Genomic DNA, 22,771 nt, shown 5'->3' on the forward strand with positions numbered 1-22,771 from the left:
TCTTTTTCTTTCCAACAAGTCAATTGTAAGATAGATATCCATTTGTTCTCCATCAGCACAGCATCGCAGTAATAAGAAGAACCAACTGTTTTCTGCTCAGTCGACCCCCCCACCTCCCCCCACCCCTCCGCTCCGCTCCACGCCGCCTCTCAGGAAATGTAGCTGTCTGTCAGCGTGTCACTTCCTCCGCTCGCACCAATGACAGATGACAGTGTTTATCTCAGAGGAGGGACACATATTTCAGGCAGTTCTGCAGACAGACACGTTATATATGACGGACGGCTGGGGAGGGCAGAGGGGGGGGCGCCCGGCGCCGATGTTTCCGAAGGGAAAGCGGGGCGATTCAGTGGGCGAGACAGCTGACTTAACTCAACACGCCGGCGCGGTGAGAACGCCGCGCTGTCAGCTGGAAACCCATCGCAGGTCGTGTCTGGCGAATGCAGGAGTGACAGCAAGCAGCAGGATCGGTAAGACGAGACTGAAAGACGGACGCTGGCTAAAGAGTGGATTAACATCTCAGTGGAGAGGACGGAAATCTGGAGGTCGGCCGTGAAACAGCTTCGGTGTTTCAGTTACAGCTGCAAAGTCTGGTCCGAATCAAAAGTTCACCGACCTATTCTACAGCCAGAATCCAAGAAAGTTAATAAACCAGACATCTAAAGAAGAATAAAGCAAATGTTAAAGCATCACATAATTGTTGTCAGTCTTCTCTGAGAGCTTGACTCTGTTTCAGGTCAGTTCCCGGTTGGCGAATCCTTTTCTACACTCTGACTTGTTACAGACTCAACTACATTTTCTTCATGAAGTTCAGCGTTTATGAAGCCCATCTCCAAAAACACCACAGCTGTGTTTACATTGCACACCACATTAATCTCATTTATGTTATTTGGAATATTATCTCACCTTTTCTTTATTTACTCACAGAAAGGATGATCTAACTTGCAAATGAATGTCATACCTGAACAACCTCCTACATACAAATCTGGTTTCACCAGATTATCTGGTTAAGGTGGTTTGAACCTGCAGCTGGCCTCCTCATATTTACTGGGATCCAAGTTTTTTTCGGCATATGCGTAATAATCAGAGTTCAGCTTGTTCAGCTTCATTGCAAACACTTGTTGCTGAGATTTTTGGAGACTGAACTTAATTAGCCAACAGCACGCTGCAATCTTTTGAGTTCTAGATCCAAATACTTTCAATTTTTTTTTGCTAATTTTAAGCAAATGCACAAAAATCAAATTGATTAAAATAATTGAGGCTAAACCTCTGAGAATGTTTTCACCATTTACAGGAGTTTTTTTTTGTTAGAAGTAACCAGCATGCCATTGATCCTGAGTGATTTTATTGCTCACTGTTTTTACTGTTTATACTGTCTTACTGTTTTCTGTTCTTTTCTGTTGTTTTTATCGTTGATTTTATTGTTTTCTTGATTGTGCACTTTGATATCTGCCCTCAGATGTAAAGTGTGTTATAAATAAAATCCATTATTATTATTATTGTTCATTGCAACAAATGTTATCCCTGATGACTTTAGAGACCTAACTGATTGAGTATAATTGACTGGTTGTTGAATTCTGTCTCCATGCATCTCACACACTGTGCTAACTTTTTTGAGTTTCAGCTTAATAAAAAAAAAAAAAAAATAGAGAAAAATCCAGTAATGACCACTGCAGTGTTTCATTCTGTTCCTCCTCTTTGTCCTGCTCCTCTCCAGAAGGATAATTTACCAGAAAAAGAGGCTTTTTGCATTCCAATAATGAGATATTGATCGCAGCCTTAAATCTCTGTCCAGCAGTGTGATTATCAGCATGTGAGTTTGGGAGCTGTGAAGGTTTCATAAACGTGTCTAATGCGTCTTTATGAGTCTTTAAGGTCACGTCTCTGCCTTGCTGCACTCCAACTGTGGATTGATTGGGCCGGGGGGAGCACACAGATGTACAGATTAAACGGAGGGGGGAAAGTTAAGTAAAAGCTGAGGGTCGGGCTGAATATCAAGAGATTGCACTGAATATTTTATACTATTTTTAAAGCAATGAGGCATTTACTGTCATGGGTCCAGCTTCCTGCACTTCCAAATATGAGCTTAATATTGTATCATGGACTTCCAGTGTATTTACAGAGATTACATTTAAAGAGAGCGACCTTAGCCTCCTGAATGGAAATGATGCCCCCACTCCGGTTACATAATCCACTGCAAGACGAAGCTGGCGTTGCTGTTTTCATGAATAGATGAGAAGCTGCTCAGAACTCAGAGGTTGCTGTTTGCGTGAGCTTGAGAAAGCCTCAGATGCAAGCTGACAAACACACTTTACAAAACAACCATGTCAAGACGTTCTTCTCTCAAGATGAAGATGTTTGTACGTCAAGTCTGAGTCCTCACGTTATGCTATGAGAAACAAGCACAGCTTTTAAAAAATTAAATATTACCATAAACATCTTAAACTTCAAAGATGTATGCTTAGTGGCATTTGCCTTAAAGATTGGCTTTATGTTGAGACTGAAGTAATTTTCGGAACTAATTTTGCAAAATCATACTTTTTCAAAAGTTAGGGTTAGGATTAGACAACAAAGCAAAAGTTTAAAGCATACATTTAAAAGGTTATTATGTAAATATTTTACTGGTTCAGCAAACACTAGATGACATTAGGCTGTATGTTGCCTTTGAATTAAAATTTATTGAAAGATCTCTGTTTCACAGATAAAGCTACACAAATACTACATTTACATTTTGCCATCACGTGCAATTTCTCACTAATTGTCAGCATAAAGAAATGAGCGGAGGTGCACAAATGGTGCTCCTGCATGATGATGATCCTTGCTCCAGTCCTGGGAATAACAGATGAGCTCACCTCAGCATGAGGTTCATGAGCTGCAGCCCTTCTCCTCGGAGGAAGCGGTCCCGGTTGGTGGGCAGCATGAGGCAGGAGCACAGACCATCGAACAGGTTCTCCATCATCTCCTGCTCCTCTGGCGTGGCCGGGTTGTGACGTTTGAACACCTGAGAGGGGGGAGGTGGGCGGAGAAACCACGGAGACATGGAAAGTCAGCATTTTAGAACTTTCTTAAACGGTTTTTGGGAGTAATTTGAGGAAGTGGGCTATGACAGAGAGGGAGTAAGCCTAGCGTGAAAAGAAGCTGTTAAATAAAGCTTAGACAGCAACTTTTGTACATCATCAACTATCATTTGTATGCTCTCCCCTGGCTGGAGCCCACAAAGAGTCACAGAAGGCTGAGAATGTATGTGTGGGATTAATTGCAAAGCTTATAACAGAAGATGAGTGAGAATCTAGAGTGGATTGGGTATGAGTCTGTGAGCTGAAGCGTTATGACACAGCATGTGTGAATCTTGGAGCAGGACCGCTCACGCTCTGAGAAATAATGAACGGATGGCGGGTGACTTGGAGGGGTAGTGGGATGGAGCAGAGTAAAAACAGAGTGTCAAAACAAACTCTTACAGATAGTTGCTGCAGTAACACATCAATGCCATCCATCTCGCCGAGAAGCTCTCTGGTGTCTGCGGAGGAGAAAATGGAGGAGCCAGGCTTTCAATTAAAGAGACATCAACTACTGTGGTCTGGAGCACAGAAAAAATGAGAAGTCTGCTTTGCTCTGGACTCACACACTACAGCAAAATACACGAGCAGATGGTGATACACAAGATACATTCGACAAAGGAGAAGCGTTCGCCTCCCTTTTGACTCCCACATACAAGAGCGTGGACAAACTGATCAAACGGAAACGCGAGAGCGTCCACAACTCTCATTCCATCAAGGCCAGCATGTTCTCATCTCATTCTGAAAGCCAGGAAGCTCTTCAGTGAAACAAGAATCTTAAAACACTGATCAGAGATCAGACAAGAAGCAATCCGAGTCCTTTCAGTTGGTATTTAGTTGGCTGGGTGGACGGGGGGGGGGGGGGGGGGGGGAATGTAACAGCGCATAGCCAGACAGTTAAAAACTGATCCAAACACGACAAATGAAATCGGTGGGATAAAAAATGCATCATGGGGCAAACAGCAGAGGTCGCAATCTAGTTTCTGAGCAGAAGTTTTTAGGCTCTGTGATAAACGTGACTCGTTTGTGTTCGACGTCACGCACACGCGGCAAGCCAATCAATGTAGGCGAGGTTCCAAGGCTGGAAAACAGAAATGGTGAAAAAGTAACAGACAAGATGTGGAAATAATGCAATTAACCTTTGATTTTTTTTTTTTTTATAGAAGAGATGTTCTTCATAGTTTATTTTATGTGAGATTTGTTTTAAAATTGTCCCATTTTATGTGATTCTTGCTTAAACAAAGCATATTTTAAGTTATTCCTTTCAAAGAAAAGTAAACATACCTGAGTTCATGCTTTGCTATGAGTTACCCCAGGAATAAAACAAGTTTAATTTGATACGTTATTGAAAAGAAGATGAGAAAATACAGAATTGGATACAGAAACAAAACATTTCAGCTGCAATTCGTCTGGAAAACAATTTTGTTTAAAAAAAATTGTATGGGAAGCTTGGTGATTGGTTACATTCCTATAATGGAGGGACTGACTCTACATGTGGTGGAAGTCTGTAACAAGCAGCCCTTTACTTTGTCCAGCACCACGGATTATAATAATAATAATAAACGATTTCACTTATATATTGCTTTTCCACTGTCTGAGCATGTGAGCGCTTTACACTGTTACTCACATACATGGAGGAGGCTGCCATGCAAGGCGCTCAATCCATCTACTCGGAGCGTGTCTTGCTCAAGGACACTTCAACATGTGAAATGGTGTCGTGTGGAATCGAGCCTATAATTTTCAGTTTGAGAGATGACCTCCTCTTTTATATTTCAGTTTTAAAACTGTAAATGACCCCTGAATTAAACAATTCTAAATCTAATACAGTGGAGCCACACACTATCGACCTAGCTTTCATCACAGAAGGAATACAATGGTCGAGCGTCAAATGGATTAATGCTTTTTACAGACGTTTTAACATTTGTGTTATGCTCAAGGATATCCACAAGGTCATCCATCTGCACTTTGTGTTCACGTTGCAGTGCTGCTGGAGTTTGTTAGGATAAGAAGCAAACAACAACAAACCTTGAGGTGTTCAACAGCCTCACAGATCACACACTCCCCACAACGCCATCATCAATTCATCAATGTTTCTCATAAGGCCTTGATGTCTGTTTGTGTGTTAATAAAGCATAAAAGAGCCTTTCCAGGAGTACAAAAAGCTTTATTGCTGACCAACACACTGTGAAAGAGGAACTCCGTTAAGGTGGAGGCAATGAGAAATACTTCTCCACATCATGTTTTTTACTTTTGTTAAACCTACATGGAGCACAAAGAAACCGACAACAGGCGTTTATGAAGGTGAATGTAAAAGGCCTATTGTGCAGAGAGCGAAGAGTAAATTTCCACAGAACCTTGAAGAACTGCACTTTAAGTTCAATCCAGCAGCAGTACGTGAGAGTTCCGCTGAAATGAGGACATCAAGGATTGTTCCCCCACTGTCATTCTCCTAAGAGCAGCCCTGTGCTTTGCCTTATTCATGCTTCAAACCGCTGACGGTATTAAATATGAGACACTATTCGCCCAGGCAGGCTCCCTTTGTTTAGCAGAAAACAACATTTTTCAGATTTGGATTTTATTTTGTCTTCAGAAAGCGGGAGGGAGAGGGAGGGAGAAAGAGTGCAAAATGAGACACGACTCCGACTGAATATCAATGCAGCTTGTACCATTAATGAGAACCTGTCCGTGGACCTGATAGGCCTGTGGCTATCCAAGGCTTTACAGGGGTTTTAAGTGAGACAGGGAATGGATGCAAAAAACAGCAAATAGACAAGGAGGGATTGTGGGAACCAAGGAAGGCAACATCAAACTTCAAAGTGATGGAGGCAAATGAGAAGGAAAAAGCGGTTAAAAGAGGAGACACCACAAAGAGATGAATATGACATATAAAAGGGAGAGAAGAAGGAAGTAACAGCCTGTGAGAGAATAAGAGCCGAGCTGAAACGAGAAGGCTGTGATAAAAAAGGAGGCGGCAGAGATGCGGAAGATAAACTAATACCACTTGGAAGCCGCAAACCATTTACTGAGATGCACTTACTGTCATTGTTTTGCAGCAGGATGGCCAGGATTTCACTGCAGTACAGCTTGTTAGCATCAAACGGCATCTTCGCCTGAGAGGGAGATGGAAAGAGACCAACTTCTAATTACCACTCATCTTGACAAACTCTCTTCTCCGGAGTGCAGAGTATTAGAAAAGCAGTGTTTTCTCAAACTAAATCAGCTCACAAAAAAAAAGCAAAAGAAAAACTAAACAGGGATTCAGTTCAGTGTATTGACTAAAGTGGTGGTTCAATACAACTGTAATGTGAAACACATTTATATTCTCTAACAGTCGCATAGAGAGGAAATATAGGAGAAGACACCTTTAAGAGAATGTGAGTTAATACAACAAGCTGGAAGATATTCACTCAGGATCAAACAGGTATTTAGGTCAGAGGATGAGTTGGTTGGTTGGTCTGTCAGTCGGTCAGGAAGGTGGCTGGTCGATCGAACGGATAGTCGAGTAGTTGGTCGACTGTCTAGTTTAATGATTGGTTTGTCGGTCGATCGGGTAGTGGGCTGGTCAGTCAGTCAGTCTGCTGGCTCGGTGGCTGGTCAGTCAGTCGATCGGGTAGTTGACCAGTCAGTCTGCTGGCTAGTTGACTGGCCATTCGGTCAGCTACTTGGCTGCCTGATCGGTCAGCTGATTGAACAGATTTTCTTTGGTCTGCAAAGCAAATTCATCATTATTGCACTATCAACATGTACGATGCATATATTTCACTGTGCTGACTTAACCATCATTAACTTGCACTTCCAGGGTCCTCACATTTACATGAAGTGTCATTCAGTCACAATAAAGTTATGCTATCATCCAGTTTGACAGATCTGATTATTTAAAACCTGATGGATACATCAGAACAGTCAGAAGCAAAAAGTCAAGGTTAAAATGGCCACAACAGCAAATGCAATAGAAACAAGTCTCAAACAGATGCACACCAGTCCCATGACAGGGCAAGAGAAAGAGCACTGTTAATATGCACAGCAAACAGTGCAAACACATTAAAATAATCTACTTATGTGTATTTATCACACATTTACCTCCATAATCAGCAACACCATGTTTACCTATATCGTACTTGAAATTCTGTACAAAGGCCTGTAAAAATGCCTTCATGAGCCTCCAGCGATGAAGCACAGTCGGTAGCTGGAGTTACACAGCAAGAAGGTCAGAGTGTCTCAGGTGGGCATCGGGAGGTCGGGATAACCTTCCACGAACACACCCCTCAAACTGTGCACTGCATCCTCCAGACGGCTGAATCCAAAACCAACCGAGTAGGAAATCTTAAAAATGAAAGCGGTGGGAAAAATGTGGTTGCACTGGACGCTTCATCTTGACAATGCAACACAATGATGGCTCCCTTTCCCACCGATCACCATATAAAGTTAAATCCGAGCGGTCTCATTTGGCCTCAGTGGCAGGAATCCAGAATATTTTCCACGTGTTCAACACACGGAATGAGCAGGACTTCACGGGTGGTGTTAGCTGTGTTGCATCAGCTCTAAAGAGGATGGCGCCACATTTAAATAAGGTGCAGGGTTTTTTTTTTCTCCCCATATTCATAGGCTGGGTCTCTGTACTCTTGGTCCTGCTTGATCCCTCTTACCTTGATTCTCTTGAGCAGCCACTGCATGAGTCCCTGCTGGGCCGCCTCGGTGCAGAGGCCCGGTCTGAACTCCGCCATGTTTTCTATGATGGCTGTGGAAGAAAATAAAATATCGATGAATTCAACCTTCAAAGCTAATATCCACCTGACTTCAGTAGCTACTGTTGGGAAGGTTCTTCATTAAACATTCATGCTAAACATAAAACATTCAGTCAATATAAAAAGCTTTCATGGACAGTGAGAGATCAGCATGTTTACTACATGCCACACTGTGGCATATTGGGTAGTTTAATATGAGCACAATAATAAAACACCATAGAACCAGAGGTCGAGTTCCGAACATTGTAAATCAATACAAAAGCTAAAACAAGGGCTTTCTCGATGTCATTTATATACACTACCAGCGCCGTTTAGAAATGAATAACAGAAGCTCAGACAGAGTAAAGTCATTGTTCTTGCCTCATTAATGTGCATGGGAAACAAAAGAGGAGAAGATGGAGAAATGTGGACTCAGTTTTACCTCTATGGTAATTGCAGTTGTATAGGTCAGTAATGTGTTACTGTTAGACACTTGAGGAAGACTCTCTGAAAAGATTGATGACTGCTTCCGAGCCGCTGTGCGTGTTTCCAAACCGTATTCAGTGTATTCATAACCATCCTTCAGAAAAGAGCAAGACTTATCAAGCATGATGTTGGTGCATGGGATTGTAAAGAACAACACGTTATAGATACTAACAATAAAGCGAACAGGGACACTCACGTGGACAGATGCCAAACTGAACCCTGTTAGGTTGAATTCTCAACCACAAAATTACCAATAAGGACTGTGAAACTAGAATATGTACTGGGAGTCGTGACACTCTGGAGGCCGCCATGTTTGCTGTTGTCATATATTTGCACATGAGCAGAAGGACTATTTAACACGATGGTGGAACTTGGTAGTGAACAACTCTTGGACTGATATGCTAACTCTGCTGTTATTCATATTTTTTGCTGTTTCTGCATAAACATCGTTTTCAAAAATTTGCCATGTAAACGTGAAACTTTCCGGAAATGAAAAAGAAAAAATGGGCACATTTTCACATGTACCTAAAAAAAAGAAGAAAAAATGATTTAACAAAGTTGAATTTCCACTTCTATATGATAGTCAGGATTTTTTTTCCTTTCATAAGGATAAAAGCCTCACTGCAATGAAAAAGATGAAGCACCTATACAGAATAGAAGCCAGTCAAAAAGTATAATTACATAAATTACTCTGGAGTGCGCTCGCTGTCGATCAACGCAGCATGACAGGTATTATCTGGACCACGGCTTGGGTGTAACGGCTGCCCTGAAAGGCAGCCTGTTCCTCTGACTGGAGCTCCGTGGAAGAGCCTTTCCTCCAGGACTTCAGAGCAGCTGCCGTTTACTTCTCCCTCCCAGAGCAGGAACGAGTGGAAAACGTGAAATAACGATACCGGGAATCTGCTGAGCAGGCTCGTAAGTGACAAAGACTGTTTTCTACCCTTGATTGATACAGTTACAGTATCTGAGCTCCTCAAGGTCCAAACAGCATCTTTCAAGGACAGAGTTGTTTTTTTTGTTTGTTTGTTTAACATGCTGAATTCAGAGCTTTGAGAGGACGGCTCTGAAAGAAGATTTTGGAGATGTTGAAGAACATCTAAGATAAACTAAATGTTATGCTGTTTAATATGAGATTTCCCAAACAAGCATTGCTATCGTTTATAGATCAATGTTTTCTGCATGCATGTGTGGTTTTATTACAAAAACAGTCAACAGCACTCACCGGTGGTGCCCCATCAACACTACATTATTTTCAGTATTTCTGCCATTTCTGTGTAAAGCGACATCATTTTCAAAGTTGTTGTGTAAATGTTAAACCTTTCTGAAACAAAAATGATGCATTTTCACTCGAAATGTCGTGTAAACGGAGCCTAAGGATGCTTACTGTTATCAGATTAATAGTGGACTGGTGAGAGTAAGTTATGCTTCTCACTCCTTTTTGAAAATGCCATTTGTTTTGTTTATGCACATTTATTACCTTGCAGTGTGTTGTCTATAATGAATATGAACTGTCATTTTCGCAACACATTTCTTTTTTTTTCTTGTTAATTCAAAACAATCAAACAAGGCCATGAGTTTCAAAAGAACAATGACATGGCCGCAGTTTAATTATCTTTTCTGTGGGAATGGAAAAATTGCAAATTGCAGAGTACGTCCACCTTCTTCTATAAGTTCAGGAAAAAAAATTTGCTAATAGCTAATGTATTTACTTGCATTTCTTTCCCTTTAACCTCAGTCGAATCTGTTATAATAACCCAAATCTGATTGAGACTTATCATATTAACCCACAAAATTACAGGATGTGATAAACATAACAATTAGATCATTTGTAAGATATAAGATAAAAAAAAAAACTGAAAGAAAACAGAGAAAAATAGTTAATCCTATTAGTTGCAGTGTCCCTTTGGACAATTCATCATCCACTAACATTGCATTGGTAACATGAGCTTCTCTCATATGTGCAGTGAAAAGGGGCAGAAGCACCGACTCAGTACACATTTTGTGGAAACTTCTAAATCAAAAAAGATCCATCAAAGCTCGTCCTGAGAAGGTTAAAGCGTCTCTACCAGCTCTATTATTAGAAAGCCCTCTTTGTTACCTGATGGGTCTATCAGGGCAGGCTGGACAAGAGAGCAGGGAAAGAAAGACATTGTGGGATGGTCATTAAAGGAAGGGAGGAGATGGAGGGAGGACAGAGGGGAGACGGGGTGGAAAGACAAGCCAAAGATGAAGGATGGAAAGCCGAGGGAGCCTCCAAAGTGAGGGAATGAGGAGATAACAGGATCACAATAGAAGTCAGGCATTGTGAGAGGAGCTTTTTTTTTTTTTAATGAAATAAAAAACAGAAAGAGCAACATCTGGAGCGAGAGGCTGCAGATGATTTAGAAATGATAAAAAGAGGAAGAACCAGAGGAGTGGACGGGTGCTGAGGGAGCAGGAGAAAAGAGGAAGGAGCCCTTTATCGGGGATTCAGACAGACAGCATCCTGGAGGAGAGCAGGCTCAGAGCAGAGAGCAGCCAAGGCAGACAAAAGGCTTATTCAAGCTTGGAGAGCTCCCTTGATAACACACACACACACACACACACACACACACACACACAAACTTGAGCAGAGGACGCACAAGTGCTGCTCCCACATCATAACTCACATGCACAGAGCCACACACACACGCACACGCGCACACACACACACACACACACACGCACACACACCTAAACAGCCCTCCTGACACTCGGCCTCAATCTGGCAACAAAGGGGGGAGAAAACCGTCTCAGTAGACTCATCCGACACAAAAAAGAGCTGAGAGGCAGAAAAGTCTGATTCATGTCCAGCTAAATACAGAGAGCAGGACTTTTCCAACTATCTGCTGGCCCGTGCCGCTCAGAAGCCGGCCGTCTGCATTCAATGAGAGCTGCAGATGGTTCGGGGTGGCGGGAGCTAATCCTCTTTAGAATTCCTGTTATTAAAGTGATAAATCTTTAACCAAACATTTAAAGGAGACATTGTGAGCTACGTCTCGCTGTCGGTGGAACAGTCTGGGACACAAGGCGGCGGCGGCGGGGGACGGACGCACCGCTAATGCACACGGAATACAAAACGCAAAGTCAGGCTGCGGCCGTCGCGTCAAACGCAAGTCCAGGAGGACCGGCTGTCACCGCGCCACCCAAAGCTTCAACCCCGCCTCATCCTCACCTTCAAGCCTCCTGGAAGCGCCTGTCGTGTTTTAGCCACTTATTCATTTTTCCTGCGCAGATTGTTCTAATGTCGCGCGGCTCGTATCCCGGAGAAGCGGTGAAGATTCAAAGTCTGTGCAGCTCCTGCAGCGGATGTCCCACATTCCTCACCGAGATTCCCTCCACATGCTGTGAATATGAATGAAAGCACAGAGCCGAGCGGGGCCTTCCAGTCGTCAGTGGTTCCGGTGCTCATGAAGACGTGCGCGGCCCGCTGCGCCGCTGGGACCGACACCTGCATCACTGCTACGTGGATGCTTGAGCGCCTCTGGGCAAATCATGTACTTCGCTGATTTCTGAAGCGAAAATGAAGCAAAGAAAATCCCTGGAGCGACTTTCATGTCACTGTTGCTCAAAAATCAAGGGCAGCACGTTTGGACTACTGTCTCACAGTGAGAACCGTTTATTTCTCAGACCGTTTCTAGGCAGGTTTGCATGTTCTACCCGTGTTTTTTTTTTTTTTTTTCAGGTCTTTTCTCCCACAAAGCAGGTGTGAATTATAAAGGATATATAGATAAAGTCCACAGACCATCTGGATAAAACAAGTCCTGTTAGTATGATTTGACACAAACCGTGACAGAGCTTATTGGAATAAAAATCCTCCCTTTTCATATTTTCAGTTGAAATCAGACGGGTCTTTCCTTGCAGACGGGTCGATTGAAACGTGTCATCCCTGCAGCAGTAAACCAAGAGTTTGATAAATCCCCACTGTGTTCCTAATTCAGCAGAGTGAAAGACTGACACGTGAACCATTTTGGATGTAATCTGTAAATCTATAGACTGATGGGGAATGCACAAGTATGTACGACTGATTACAGAACATTTTGTTCTCCAGGCTTGTATTTGTTAAACATAACATAAACACAATAACTGGACTGAATATGTAATTAAGAAGCGCCACGAGGCAGAATATAGACGTAATGCAACACTTCTTGTCATGTCACCTTGGTTCCATCCATTCAACAATGAGACAGAAAGTGACTGGGTAAATAAAGACGTGTCCATATTTCATTCTTGGCACCTCTTTTGTTTGGCCACTCCGGCTGATCTCAGACTCGGTCCCAAGCATGATGAATGTTTCGTTGCAGCGTGCCAGGTTATCGTTTTGTTTTTTTCCCCTCCAGTTTGATTCAGATGGATTCTGTGTACACTGGACAGGTGACAGTGAACTGACGGGAGTTTGTGTCGTTTCTGCAAATACTTGCGTCGAACCGTCTGTTGCGGGGAGCAATGGCGGCACATTACATTGTCCGCTTAAAGCAAGGGCAGGTAATTTATCTTCTTAAAGATTTAAATCAGGGGTGTAAAACATAAGGCCCGTGGGCTAAAGCCGGCCCTGCAGGAGGCTCCGATCCGGTCCACCAAACCACCAAGCAAACTGTAAGACTTTTAGATTAAACTGATTTTTTAAACAAATTACTTAAGAGTAGCAGACACAGACCAATACTGAGACCTGAGCTGAGATATCAGGGTGAAGGTTAACTACCTCTTTCTAAAAAGTCACGCTGTCAGAAGCAGTTTGGAAAAATACAATGCAACAGCTTTTTTATCTTTTTTTTGGGATAATTTACAGTATGTTGGACCAGAGGGTATCATCAAAATAGTAATAATTTAATTTCCAGTTGTAATTGTTTGCTTTTGTGAACATTTTGACATTTCAATCATATATACTCTGCACCATAACAAGGAAAAACTCATTATTTAAAGGCTATCACGGTACCATTTGGCCGGTCCGGCCCATTCGAGATGAGAGGCCCCTGAACTAAAGTGTGTTGACACCCCTGGTTCGTATGAAAAACTGGACCTGCTGTGGAGGGCCGAGAAATAAATTCACTGAATCATTTACAGTAAATGGTTATTTCGATGTCGACCTATATGTAAATTGTCTACATTTTGCATTTCTCAGAACCTACAGGTTTTAGCTCAGCGTACCAAGGTGGCAATGAGAACATCATGCAGTGGAAACGGTAAAGAAAACAACTTCTTTAAATCCAAAGGCTAAAATGGACCAAAAACTTTCCTTATTGGAGCAAATTAAAACTAAATTATAAATTAGACTTTTTGTTTCCATAATACAACATTGAAAGGTGACTAATTTACTATATATACAATATTTATGGGTTGATTTTGTGTGTGTTTTGGTTTTCTTCATGCTGATGTTCATTTCCTTTCATAGGATAAGAAATGTTGTGAAGACATGAGTCAGCCTTGGGTGTGCATTTCCTTACCCAGCGTATTATAGATCCCATCGGCTTCTTCCTTCACCTGTTCATCCAGCCGCTCCATATTCTGCACCAGCAGAGCCACCACCTGACCCTCCAACTGCAGGAACACACACACACAAACACACACAAACACCGTATCAGCTGAAGATTAACCAATCATTACACTGAGCACATCTAGAAAATTAGCCACCAGCTGATGGAGTATATGATGGAATATTTCTATTTGTTTCAGTGCAAAAACAAGTAAAAATGTGGCATGAAAAAGTGTAAATTAAATTAAGGTCCGTTGGTGAGCTACACGGACATTCATAAGGACAGTAGGGTTGGATTTATGGACAACTCCTAACTATGAAACTACCAAGTCCCAGGAGAATATGCACGGTCACATGTGCTGAAGAAGTATTTACTACAGCCGTGGTGCACATGAACAATGTCAGTCCGCGGGCCGCAGGCCGCATGTTTGACCTCCTGCGTTAACAGACCCACTTCCGCAGCCTTGTCAACTTTTTAGGGAACTCTGTCCAATGATACTCTTTTTACATTTTGGAGAAATGACCTTTCAGAAAGAAATCATTGACACTTGACAAAGAGGCTCGACAGAGTAACAGTTCTCCTGCTCTTGGGTTTTTCTTGAGGAAACTCAGTTCCTGTCAGAGCTTTTTAGAAAACGTCCGAGCGTTATCAGTCAAGTCAAGATTGGAGACTCGTAACCAAACAGAAGTCGCAGGGCGCCGGCGGACTGGATAAAAGTACTATTACAGATGAAAGAAGACAGACAGTCGACAGAGATTTATGAGGCACTGGAGAGCGCCGTGGATCAGTCTGATTTATCTTATCAAGGATGCCACCTGGCCTTCTGGCAGCAAGGACAGAGGAGCTGCAGGCGTTACGGCAAAGAGGAGAGACAAATGGACTCAACCAACCCGCGCTGCCCTCACTCTGTTTGCCTTGGAAGGAGCTGTGAAGCGGCGTGAGCTTTATGGCCGCTCTATTGCTCGCTAAATGGACTGAGCCCCCGCAATGCCTTCATCCGGACAGCGACGCCACGCTGCCGGAGCCATTATGTCCTGTCACAAGCCCACTCACTTTTTTTCTGACATGAATCTTTGACATTGGTCCGGCTGTCGCAATGATTCTCGCTGACAGGTTTAAACCGGCCCCTCAAAGATATTTCTGAACCCTTGAGTACCATTGGAATCGTTATACCGTCAAAAAAGGACGAGAATATTTAATATTATTAGTGCCACAATGTAAGATTCTCAATGAAATGAATGTCCAACACAACCATAAATGATAAACCTCAGTGCAACCAATAACAGAATAACTTTAACTTGTCAATTTACTAATGGTGTTATAAAACATTTAAACCAATGTATAAATTGCATGTAATACATAAAAAAGAAAAAAATATATTTTTTGTGCTATTTAGTTACAAAAATAAGTAAAGTGGATTGTCTTCATCATCGAATACATATACTAGTAAATATTCTCTCTAAATTAATGATTTACTATTTTATTATATTAGTGGCAACTTTTTGGCTCAATTACATTTAATATGGTCACAATTATTACATTACTGGTAGGCATTAAATTAATAAATTGAGTAATGACAATAAATTCCTTCAGGTTATCTAAACTTGAACCTGGTAAGTACAGTGCAGTCGCAGCCAGAACAAATCAAAGAGCTGAAGAATGTAAAATTCTTACTCAATTCTACTTCAATATTTGCATCCATTTTAAATCATGTCATTAACTCTACAAGATTATCCGACATCTCCGTTCCCCTGATATCGCGCAGCTGAGCCGAGCAGATCTGAGCGACGTTGACAGAAGCCTAATCCTGGTCAGCACAAGACAGAAAATCTCATCTGCATCAAGCTGTATTGACTCAAACGGCACTGATCAAACAAGATAAATCCCATAATCAGCAGCCAGAGCTCAATGATGCTGGGAGGGAGCGAAGGCTGCACCGTGTGAAAAATGATCTACAGTATTCAAACCGCTCAGAATAATGCCGCACTCATTTAACAGGTGCCGTTTCGACCCTTGTCCAGCAGCAAAAACAACTCCGGTGTGCCTGCGTGCATCGTAATCGGGTCATTAATGGAGGAGGCCTTGCCTGTATCATTCACCTGTGAAAATAACAAGGCAGCAGAAGCACTCTGCCTCTCCGACTCCGAGCCACGCTGTGCCGGCAAACCTTGAGAGCCGCCATTCATCAAGAAGTTACTTTGAAAGAATTTCAACCTTGCAGGTCCAGATGGATGAATGGGCGGATGAATACCAAGAGCCAGGCAGCGCTTGTTTACAGTACGGTTCAGAATTAGCTGCCAATGAGTTCAAATTGTTGACTCGGCATCAATTTCCACAGCTCTCTTTCTGACCGAGAATCTTTGGGACGTCGGTTAAAATCCCACCTTGACGCCTCCGGGAATTAAAGGATCATGGCTCTTCAGGCTGTCAGAGTATTCTGGATTATGAGAACGTGGACACACAGATGACACATTAAAGAACACAGAATGACTTGTGTTGCGGTGCTGCAAAGTTGCACATGAACTAAACAACCTCAACAATCTGTACAGGAGCCATACCACACCGTGCACTCGCAGGTGTGATTTTATTACTAAAAAGCACAAACTCATGGCCTGGCTTTCTAACTACATCATTTTCAGCCTTTCTGCTGTTTCTGTGTAAATGAAAATCATTGTCAAAACGTTACCGTGTAAACTGGAAATCTTTCTGAAATTAAAACCTTTTTTTTTGGTTGTTTTTGCGTAATCACAACTTCTCAACAGAACTGAACCCCAAAGCAAGGGATGTTTTTACTAAACCCCACTGGAAAAATATTTGTGTCTCCTATATTGTGATACCACTGAATTCCAGGAACCTTTGCCGGTGAAAAAACAAGATGGTGAAAGTTACATTTTTCGACAATATATGAAATGTTTGTACTGAATGAGTCAACAACAACGTCAAGAAAAGACCTTGGACATCCAATTAAGGTGGTCTCCACTGCAGTAGGAAACAAGCCGATACACTGTTTGATGAAGTGTCACAGTGACAGCCATGAAGACGCACACGCACACCGTTATTTTCCCCCTTTATAGGTATCCACGCACGTTATTGTAGTTTGACCTTTGTCTGAATCACGCTAAATGTCAGAAAACATAATGGGATATCAAGAGTCTTGATGCTCCATTATGTATGAATCCCCCTGCTTCACGGACGACGTGACAGGCTCAATGACACAAAGGAAAGAGGACGAGGGGGCTAAAAAAAAAAAAAAAAAAAGACAGACAGTGGAGAGGAGAGAGACTTTGAAGCGATGGCACCACACACAGCTTCAGGGTGACAAAGGAAACTACAAAAGGAAGAGGCGCGGAGGAGATTTCAGAATTATGCAGATGACACTTTGCGCTGAAATGTGTGTTTTACTTATGGCAAAGTTGCTGTCACTCTGAACATTTCATTGTTTTCTTAGCCCTTTCATTTCCATCCTGTCACTGCTGAAAGGATTTAGCATACTTTTCATTACCATAACTCCTCCACTATTTATCATAGGCTGAAGATTCACAAGAAAAACTGCTTCCCTCAGTACGACTCTCCAAACAGACAAGATTCACCAACATGTCACATTTTTCTAACATGGGATCCCAGAGGATATTACTTGACGTCATGCGTCAGCAATGTTCCGTAACACTTGAGACAAAGTGAAAGCTAGTTCGTACAACACCAGCAGCTTAATCACCACAGACATTTGGAGCAACAGCATTAGAAAGATGTTGCTAATTAGCTTAGCTGCTCAGTGGAACAGGAAGGGGTTTGCTCCAAATTGTGCAACATGCTACATGCTAAGGAGTTTTGGGGGTTCGCACACCAAACATGATAAAAGCATGACTTATTCACTCATTAACTGGAGTCCCTCGGTCTACAGCCTACAGTACACACAGCACAGAGTGTAAATGGACGCTACACACCCCCCTCAGCGTAACATGGGCGCAGTACCACGCTGGAGCCTTCAAGGCAGTCGGGGTGCACATATTATCAACACAGAGGCTGTGTGGAGGTGGTTCGCGCCGCGGTAATGCATATCATTAGCATATCATCTGCATATGGAGTGTGAGTTCGGCTTTATGTTATTCAATAAGCAGCTAAAGGTTAGTCCTCAAACTTGTACTCGCCCTTTAAAAAAAAGTGCATTGCTATAAATATTGTTAATGAGTTTGTTCTTGGAGATTTGTTTTCCAGTGGCTCTGATTTCATCAGGTTTTAATGACTTTATTGTCATTAATATGAATACTGTGCCTGATGATATCGTAATGTTAAATTTATGATGTCTTCAGCAGTTCTAGTTAAAAAAAACAATTAAATAAACTCAATCACTCATAAATTATGAAGACAGGGAAACTGACCTTGTGCATCAATGAAAATATTTCAAATGCAGACAGAAAATGGTCTGAAAAGACATTTATCTGACAGAGAAACAGCAGCCGTCTGATGAAAAAACCTTCAAAAATTAGAAATGTCTAAATGTACGTGAGAGCAGAGCCAAAAGCAGCTTTTGATTCATTAATAAAGACCAAGCAATCGATTCGTCTCTGCCCGGTTTGAATGCCAGAGCTCACAAAAAAAAAAAAAAAAAAAAACTTAAGTATTGACTCCAGAAAGTGCAGCTTCGTCAATATCATCAAGGACTTTCAAACTCACCAGAGCGTCTATGAGCACCTCTGCTCCTTCCTCGCTCTCGTGGAGAGTGTCGATATCCGTCAGCTCCTGCAGCAGGTCCACCACGGCGATGGCAACATGTGGTTCAGGTTCAGGACAATAAGCACGGCTTCATTTCAGCACTCCAGTCACCTTATCAAAACCAAAGTGTCCACTGATCTTCAAGCAAAATTTCGATTTGTTAATGAAAAGTTAACCCAAAAACCTATGATATTTATAAAGACGATCTATAATCAAGAGCACAAATTGATAGGAAATATACTAGAAAGGTGAAAGTGTGACAAAAGCTCCAGACAGTCCGAATGGATGTGGAAGTGAAAGGATATCAGTGTTTTCGTGACTGAGGAGGCCCAGCAGCGAGTGGACGGCGTTCAGCTCCACCAGCAGATGGTAGAGGTCCGGCATGGTGGCGATCACGTGCATTTCCTGAATGATGTCGTTCAGATCCAGCTCCGACTCCATGAACCTGGAAACACTGTCACGTTAGCCATCTGTTTGGCTGCAGTCCAACTCAAAGCTGTTGATCGTTGACATACGTGGAATCACACGAGTCGAGAAACTGATTAAGTTCAAGAGAAGAAGTGAGAACAAAAAATTCTGCGCGCTGTCGGTAATGGGCTTACTTCTCTGGATTGTCCGGAAATTTTATCCTCAGTTCCTGGTTTTTGTACGACCTTTTCTCAAAGGTCAGGATCATTTTCTTCACTGAGCTCTCATCGACCGGCTCTGCCTGTTTGATTAGTACAAAAGACGAGCAGAATGGAGAGAAAAATGGGTTTTACTGAAGCAACCGATGCAATAACAATACAGACACATCAGGGTCACCTTAATTATGGCCACACGCTTTCTGCAATCAGAGTGAATCTCACAGAGGAGAGAATGTATTTGACCTCTTAAGAAACCTGCAGATAATGGCAGGTTAGCACATTACAGCTGTCTGACAGCACATTCCTCTGCAGCTCTTTGCTTTGAGCCGCTCTCGACACGAGGCAGTGAAAAGGCTGCGCTGAGAGATGTGCAGCTTTCATACAGAAACTTTCACACTGCAGATGTTTTTCACTGCTTCAACAGCTGTCGCCGCCGCCTCCTCCTCCTCCCTCTGGGTTACAGTGTCTGGACTCTGGAGCAAGTCTCACCGAGTAAACACAGTTTGTGACGGCACCTCCGCGGGGAGAGCTTGTCTGGTGCGGTTACAGAGAACGAGAGCGCTCCGTTCCTTCATGTGACTGAGAAGATGAGCGGTGATGGCCATGGAGAAAGTTTTGATTGTGGGGAGAAAGTGATATGGAGTTTCCTCTCTTAACCACGGGTGTCAAACATAAAGCCCGTGGGCCAGAACCGGCCCGCAAGAGGCTCCAATCTGGACGTGACAGAGTGTAAATCCTATGGAAGGATTTTCACGAAACAGAGCAATCTCACATGCCACCATTTCTGGGCTGCTCTAAAAGAAGGCAAACATCAAGCGTACGATAAACCGACAACCCGAACAGTAAACCACTCAGCAGCAAGTATCCATGACAACTGAATATGACACAAGGAACACCACAAGGTTATGAGAGCTCTCCTCCATCGAGCCTCCAGCTCACCACCCACCTCTGGTTCTTCTTCATCCTGGTCCATCAGCTTCTCCAGGACCTTCTTCCTGTCCCCCGTCCCCTCGTCCATCTCAGCACCTTCTAACCCCGCTGCCGCTTCCCGGTATCTGGCCTGCTCGCGGGCGCTCAGCCCTTTCTGCTGTTTCCCTCCTCGGGAGTCGTCCTCTCCTCCGCCTGCTCCTCCATCTTCCTCTCTGGGACGCTTTGCTCCTCTGTCAGGCTGCGGCAGCAACAGAGAAGAGATGGTTCACTCCAACAAGGTGTGCAGGGACTTTGCAGGGAGTCTTCAGAAAATTTCAAGTAAATTTATCTAACAATAGATCAGACCTGACAACATGTATGATTGCTTATTTAGTTTTTATTCCATCTTGTTGATATTTTAACTTTCTATTCTATTTATTCTGTGCAGAGTATTGTCACAAAGATTCTCCCTCTGGGATAAATAAAGTATTTCTTTTCTTTTCTACACATAGAAAGAGACACACGCCACACTGTGGGTAAGAGTTCACATGAGAGGACGTACTGCAAGTTTCTTCGTGGAATTTTTTTTAATGTGACTTTCAGAATTTAATAAAGTATAAAAATGATATCCTGAAATCCAATTATTCATTTTAGTCTCTCTCACTCAACAAAAAAATCTGTTTTAAGTGGTTCATCGGTTCATGTTTAAGTACAACTATCGTGAGAGAATGACTGCATGTATGAGGCACATGTGGAGGAGAAAAAGATTGGAAAAATGGTTTCTTCTGATCATTTCATTAAAGTGTTTGTTGTGGCCACTCCATGAAATCAAAACAATGGTGGTTCTTCTCAGGACACAAACGTCATTTTGAACTGAAGGCAGTTGGTCAGAAATACTTCTTGTATGTTGGCAGACGTTGACATATGCGACAGTAACTTTAGAGTCAATCTAATGCTGTCACCATTCATGTTTTAAGGTGGATGAAAAGAATCATACAGCTGCCATGTCCTCCAGCCTGTCACTGTTACAATATGCCCCATTTAATGAAACTGTTACAGGTTAATTACGGATCATGAGTTTACAGTTGTGTTTACAGAAATTCACCAACACTAAAACCTGAATCAGACGCATACATGACCCGGTATCTTCCTTTCGTTATACCCCAGACAGCATAAACAGAATCACACCACTGAAGGAGGCACAGTCAAATATTCAGCACGCAACACAACCGACCCTCTACACTTCCAATCTTAATCACAGGCATATAATATCGACAAATAATCAGCAGGGACAATGAAATATCAGCATTAAAATATTAAAATGATGAAAGTGAATCGGTGAAAACTCTATTTTCACTTTACCAGAATATTTAGTTCTCTCTTCGAGAGCAAAAAAAATCCCATCAATCTAAAGATGGGACCTGTGATTGAGATAACATTTGGAGGCTTATTACCCACGTGAAGGTTGAGATGCAGTTGAGCAAATCTAAACCCCTCTAATTATTAGTAATTATTTAATTTGTATTCTGTATTATTTGATATTTAACTTTCTTTTCTATTGATTTGTTGCAGTGCAATGATTAAAGAAATGTCTCTATAGGAATAATAAAGTATTCTTATTCTATTCTAAAACATTACTTTATGCAAAAGCTTCCAGTTTGTTCTTAATTTACCACTTTTACCTTAAAAGGTTTTTATTTTATTTATTGTGCCTTTGTTAAACGCTTTGCTTTAATGTATTTGGAATCTTAATCACTTCAGAGTCTCAGTCAGTCAAAAAAATGTCTGTTATGGGGTGTTTTCTTTTTTTCCTTGTAAGGCACTGTGAATTACCTTGTGTTATCTTGAACTACAGTCAGGATACTAGTAAGTGTTCACAGCTTTGAGATCAATGGTATGAACTAATCTGAAAATAAGCATTCAGATGAACTACTAAAGTCCTGATCAGGTTTACACAAAACTCTTTCCTTTGAAGTATTACAACCCAACACGTGATTAAACCGCTACGTTTTTAACAAACTCGTACCTGCTATCAGTGAGGAGTGTGGTTCCCTCCTCTTCCCTCTGCTACATACACAGCTAACATGCTAACAGCTAACGATGAGCGCTGAGCAGACTTAAAGTTATAACAAGGTCAAACACCGGGGTAACTTATTCACGTTTAGCACACTGTACTGAAGAACGACGTAAATACTGATGTTGAACGTGATCCATTCATAAACATCACTGTTGTCGGCTGTTTCATCCATCAGAATGAATGGATGAGCGAAAACCGAGCAAAGCTACAACTTTACAACATTTAAAGGGAAACCATAATCCTAACCTGATAGTTGAGAAGCTCTCCGACGTCCATATGTGCGGGTTAGTGCTGTCTGTGGTCTGGTTTAGAGGTGAAACTAGAGAAAGACTGCAGGTTTGCGGTGTTAGCTGCTCAGCTAATAACAAGCTTCCCGCAAACACATGTCTGCCGTAAAGCGGTTTGGATCATCGGACTGTCGTAAACATGGCTGCGCTCTGTGTGAAACTTAGAAATAAAGTGAAAAGTGGGAATAAAAACAATCAAACACCAAATACATCAAGATGAATTATATAATAGAAATGTTCTAAAAAAAAAATACGTAATCTCTCTCACCACACAATTTGAAGGATTAATAGATTAGAATACATAGAATACAATGCTTTTCAACTGTAATGCCTGAGTAAAATTCTTTCAGTTTGTTGTCCCACACAGAATAGAACACGCAGGATAAATCGAGAAGAATTTTAAA

The 22,771-nt window shown here is 42.1% G+C and overlaps 1 protein-coding gene across 1 annotated transcript in view; it reads right to left on the reverse strand.

The window, feature by feature from the left end:
- Window positions 1–22,467, reverse strand: part of ctnnbl1 (catenin, beta like 1) — a 60,830-nt gene extending 38,363 nt beyond the window's left edge. The window contains exons 1-10 of the mRNA XM_030119727.1: window positions 22,327–22,467; window positions 20,041–20,262; window positions 19,071–19,177; window positions 18,774–18,913; window positions 18,430–18,527; window positions 13,726–13,819; window positions 7,700–7,791; window positions 6,091–6,163; window positions 3,456–3,514; window positions 2,850–2,998 (exon numbers count right to left, since the gene is read on the reverse strand). Of these exons, the coding sequence (XP_029975587.1) occupies window positions 2,850–2,998; window positions 3,456–3,514; window positions 6,091–6,163; window positions 7,700–7,791; window positions 13,726–13,819; window positions 18,430–18,527; window positions 18,774–18,913; window positions 19,071–19,177; window positions 20,041–20,262; window positions 22,327–22,356 (1,064 nt within the window). The 5' untranslated portion in view covers window positions 22,357–22,467. The remainder of the gene's footprint in view (window positions 1–2,849; window positions 2,999–3,455; window positions 3,515–6,090; window positions 6,164–7,699; window positions 7,792–13,725; window positions 13,820–18,429; window positions 18,528–18,773; window positions 18,914–19,070; window positions 19,178–20,040; window positions 20,263–22,326) is intronic.
- Between the last annotated feature and the right edge of the window lie 304 nt (window positions 22,468–22,771).

This window comes from Salarias fasciatus, chromosome 20, assembly GCF_902148845.1.
Source record: "Salarias fasciatus chromosome 20, fSalaFa1.1, whole genome shotgun sequence".
Lineage (NCBI taxonomy): Eukaryota > Metazoa > Chordata > Actinopteri > Blenniiformes > Blenniidae > Salarias > Salarias fasciatus.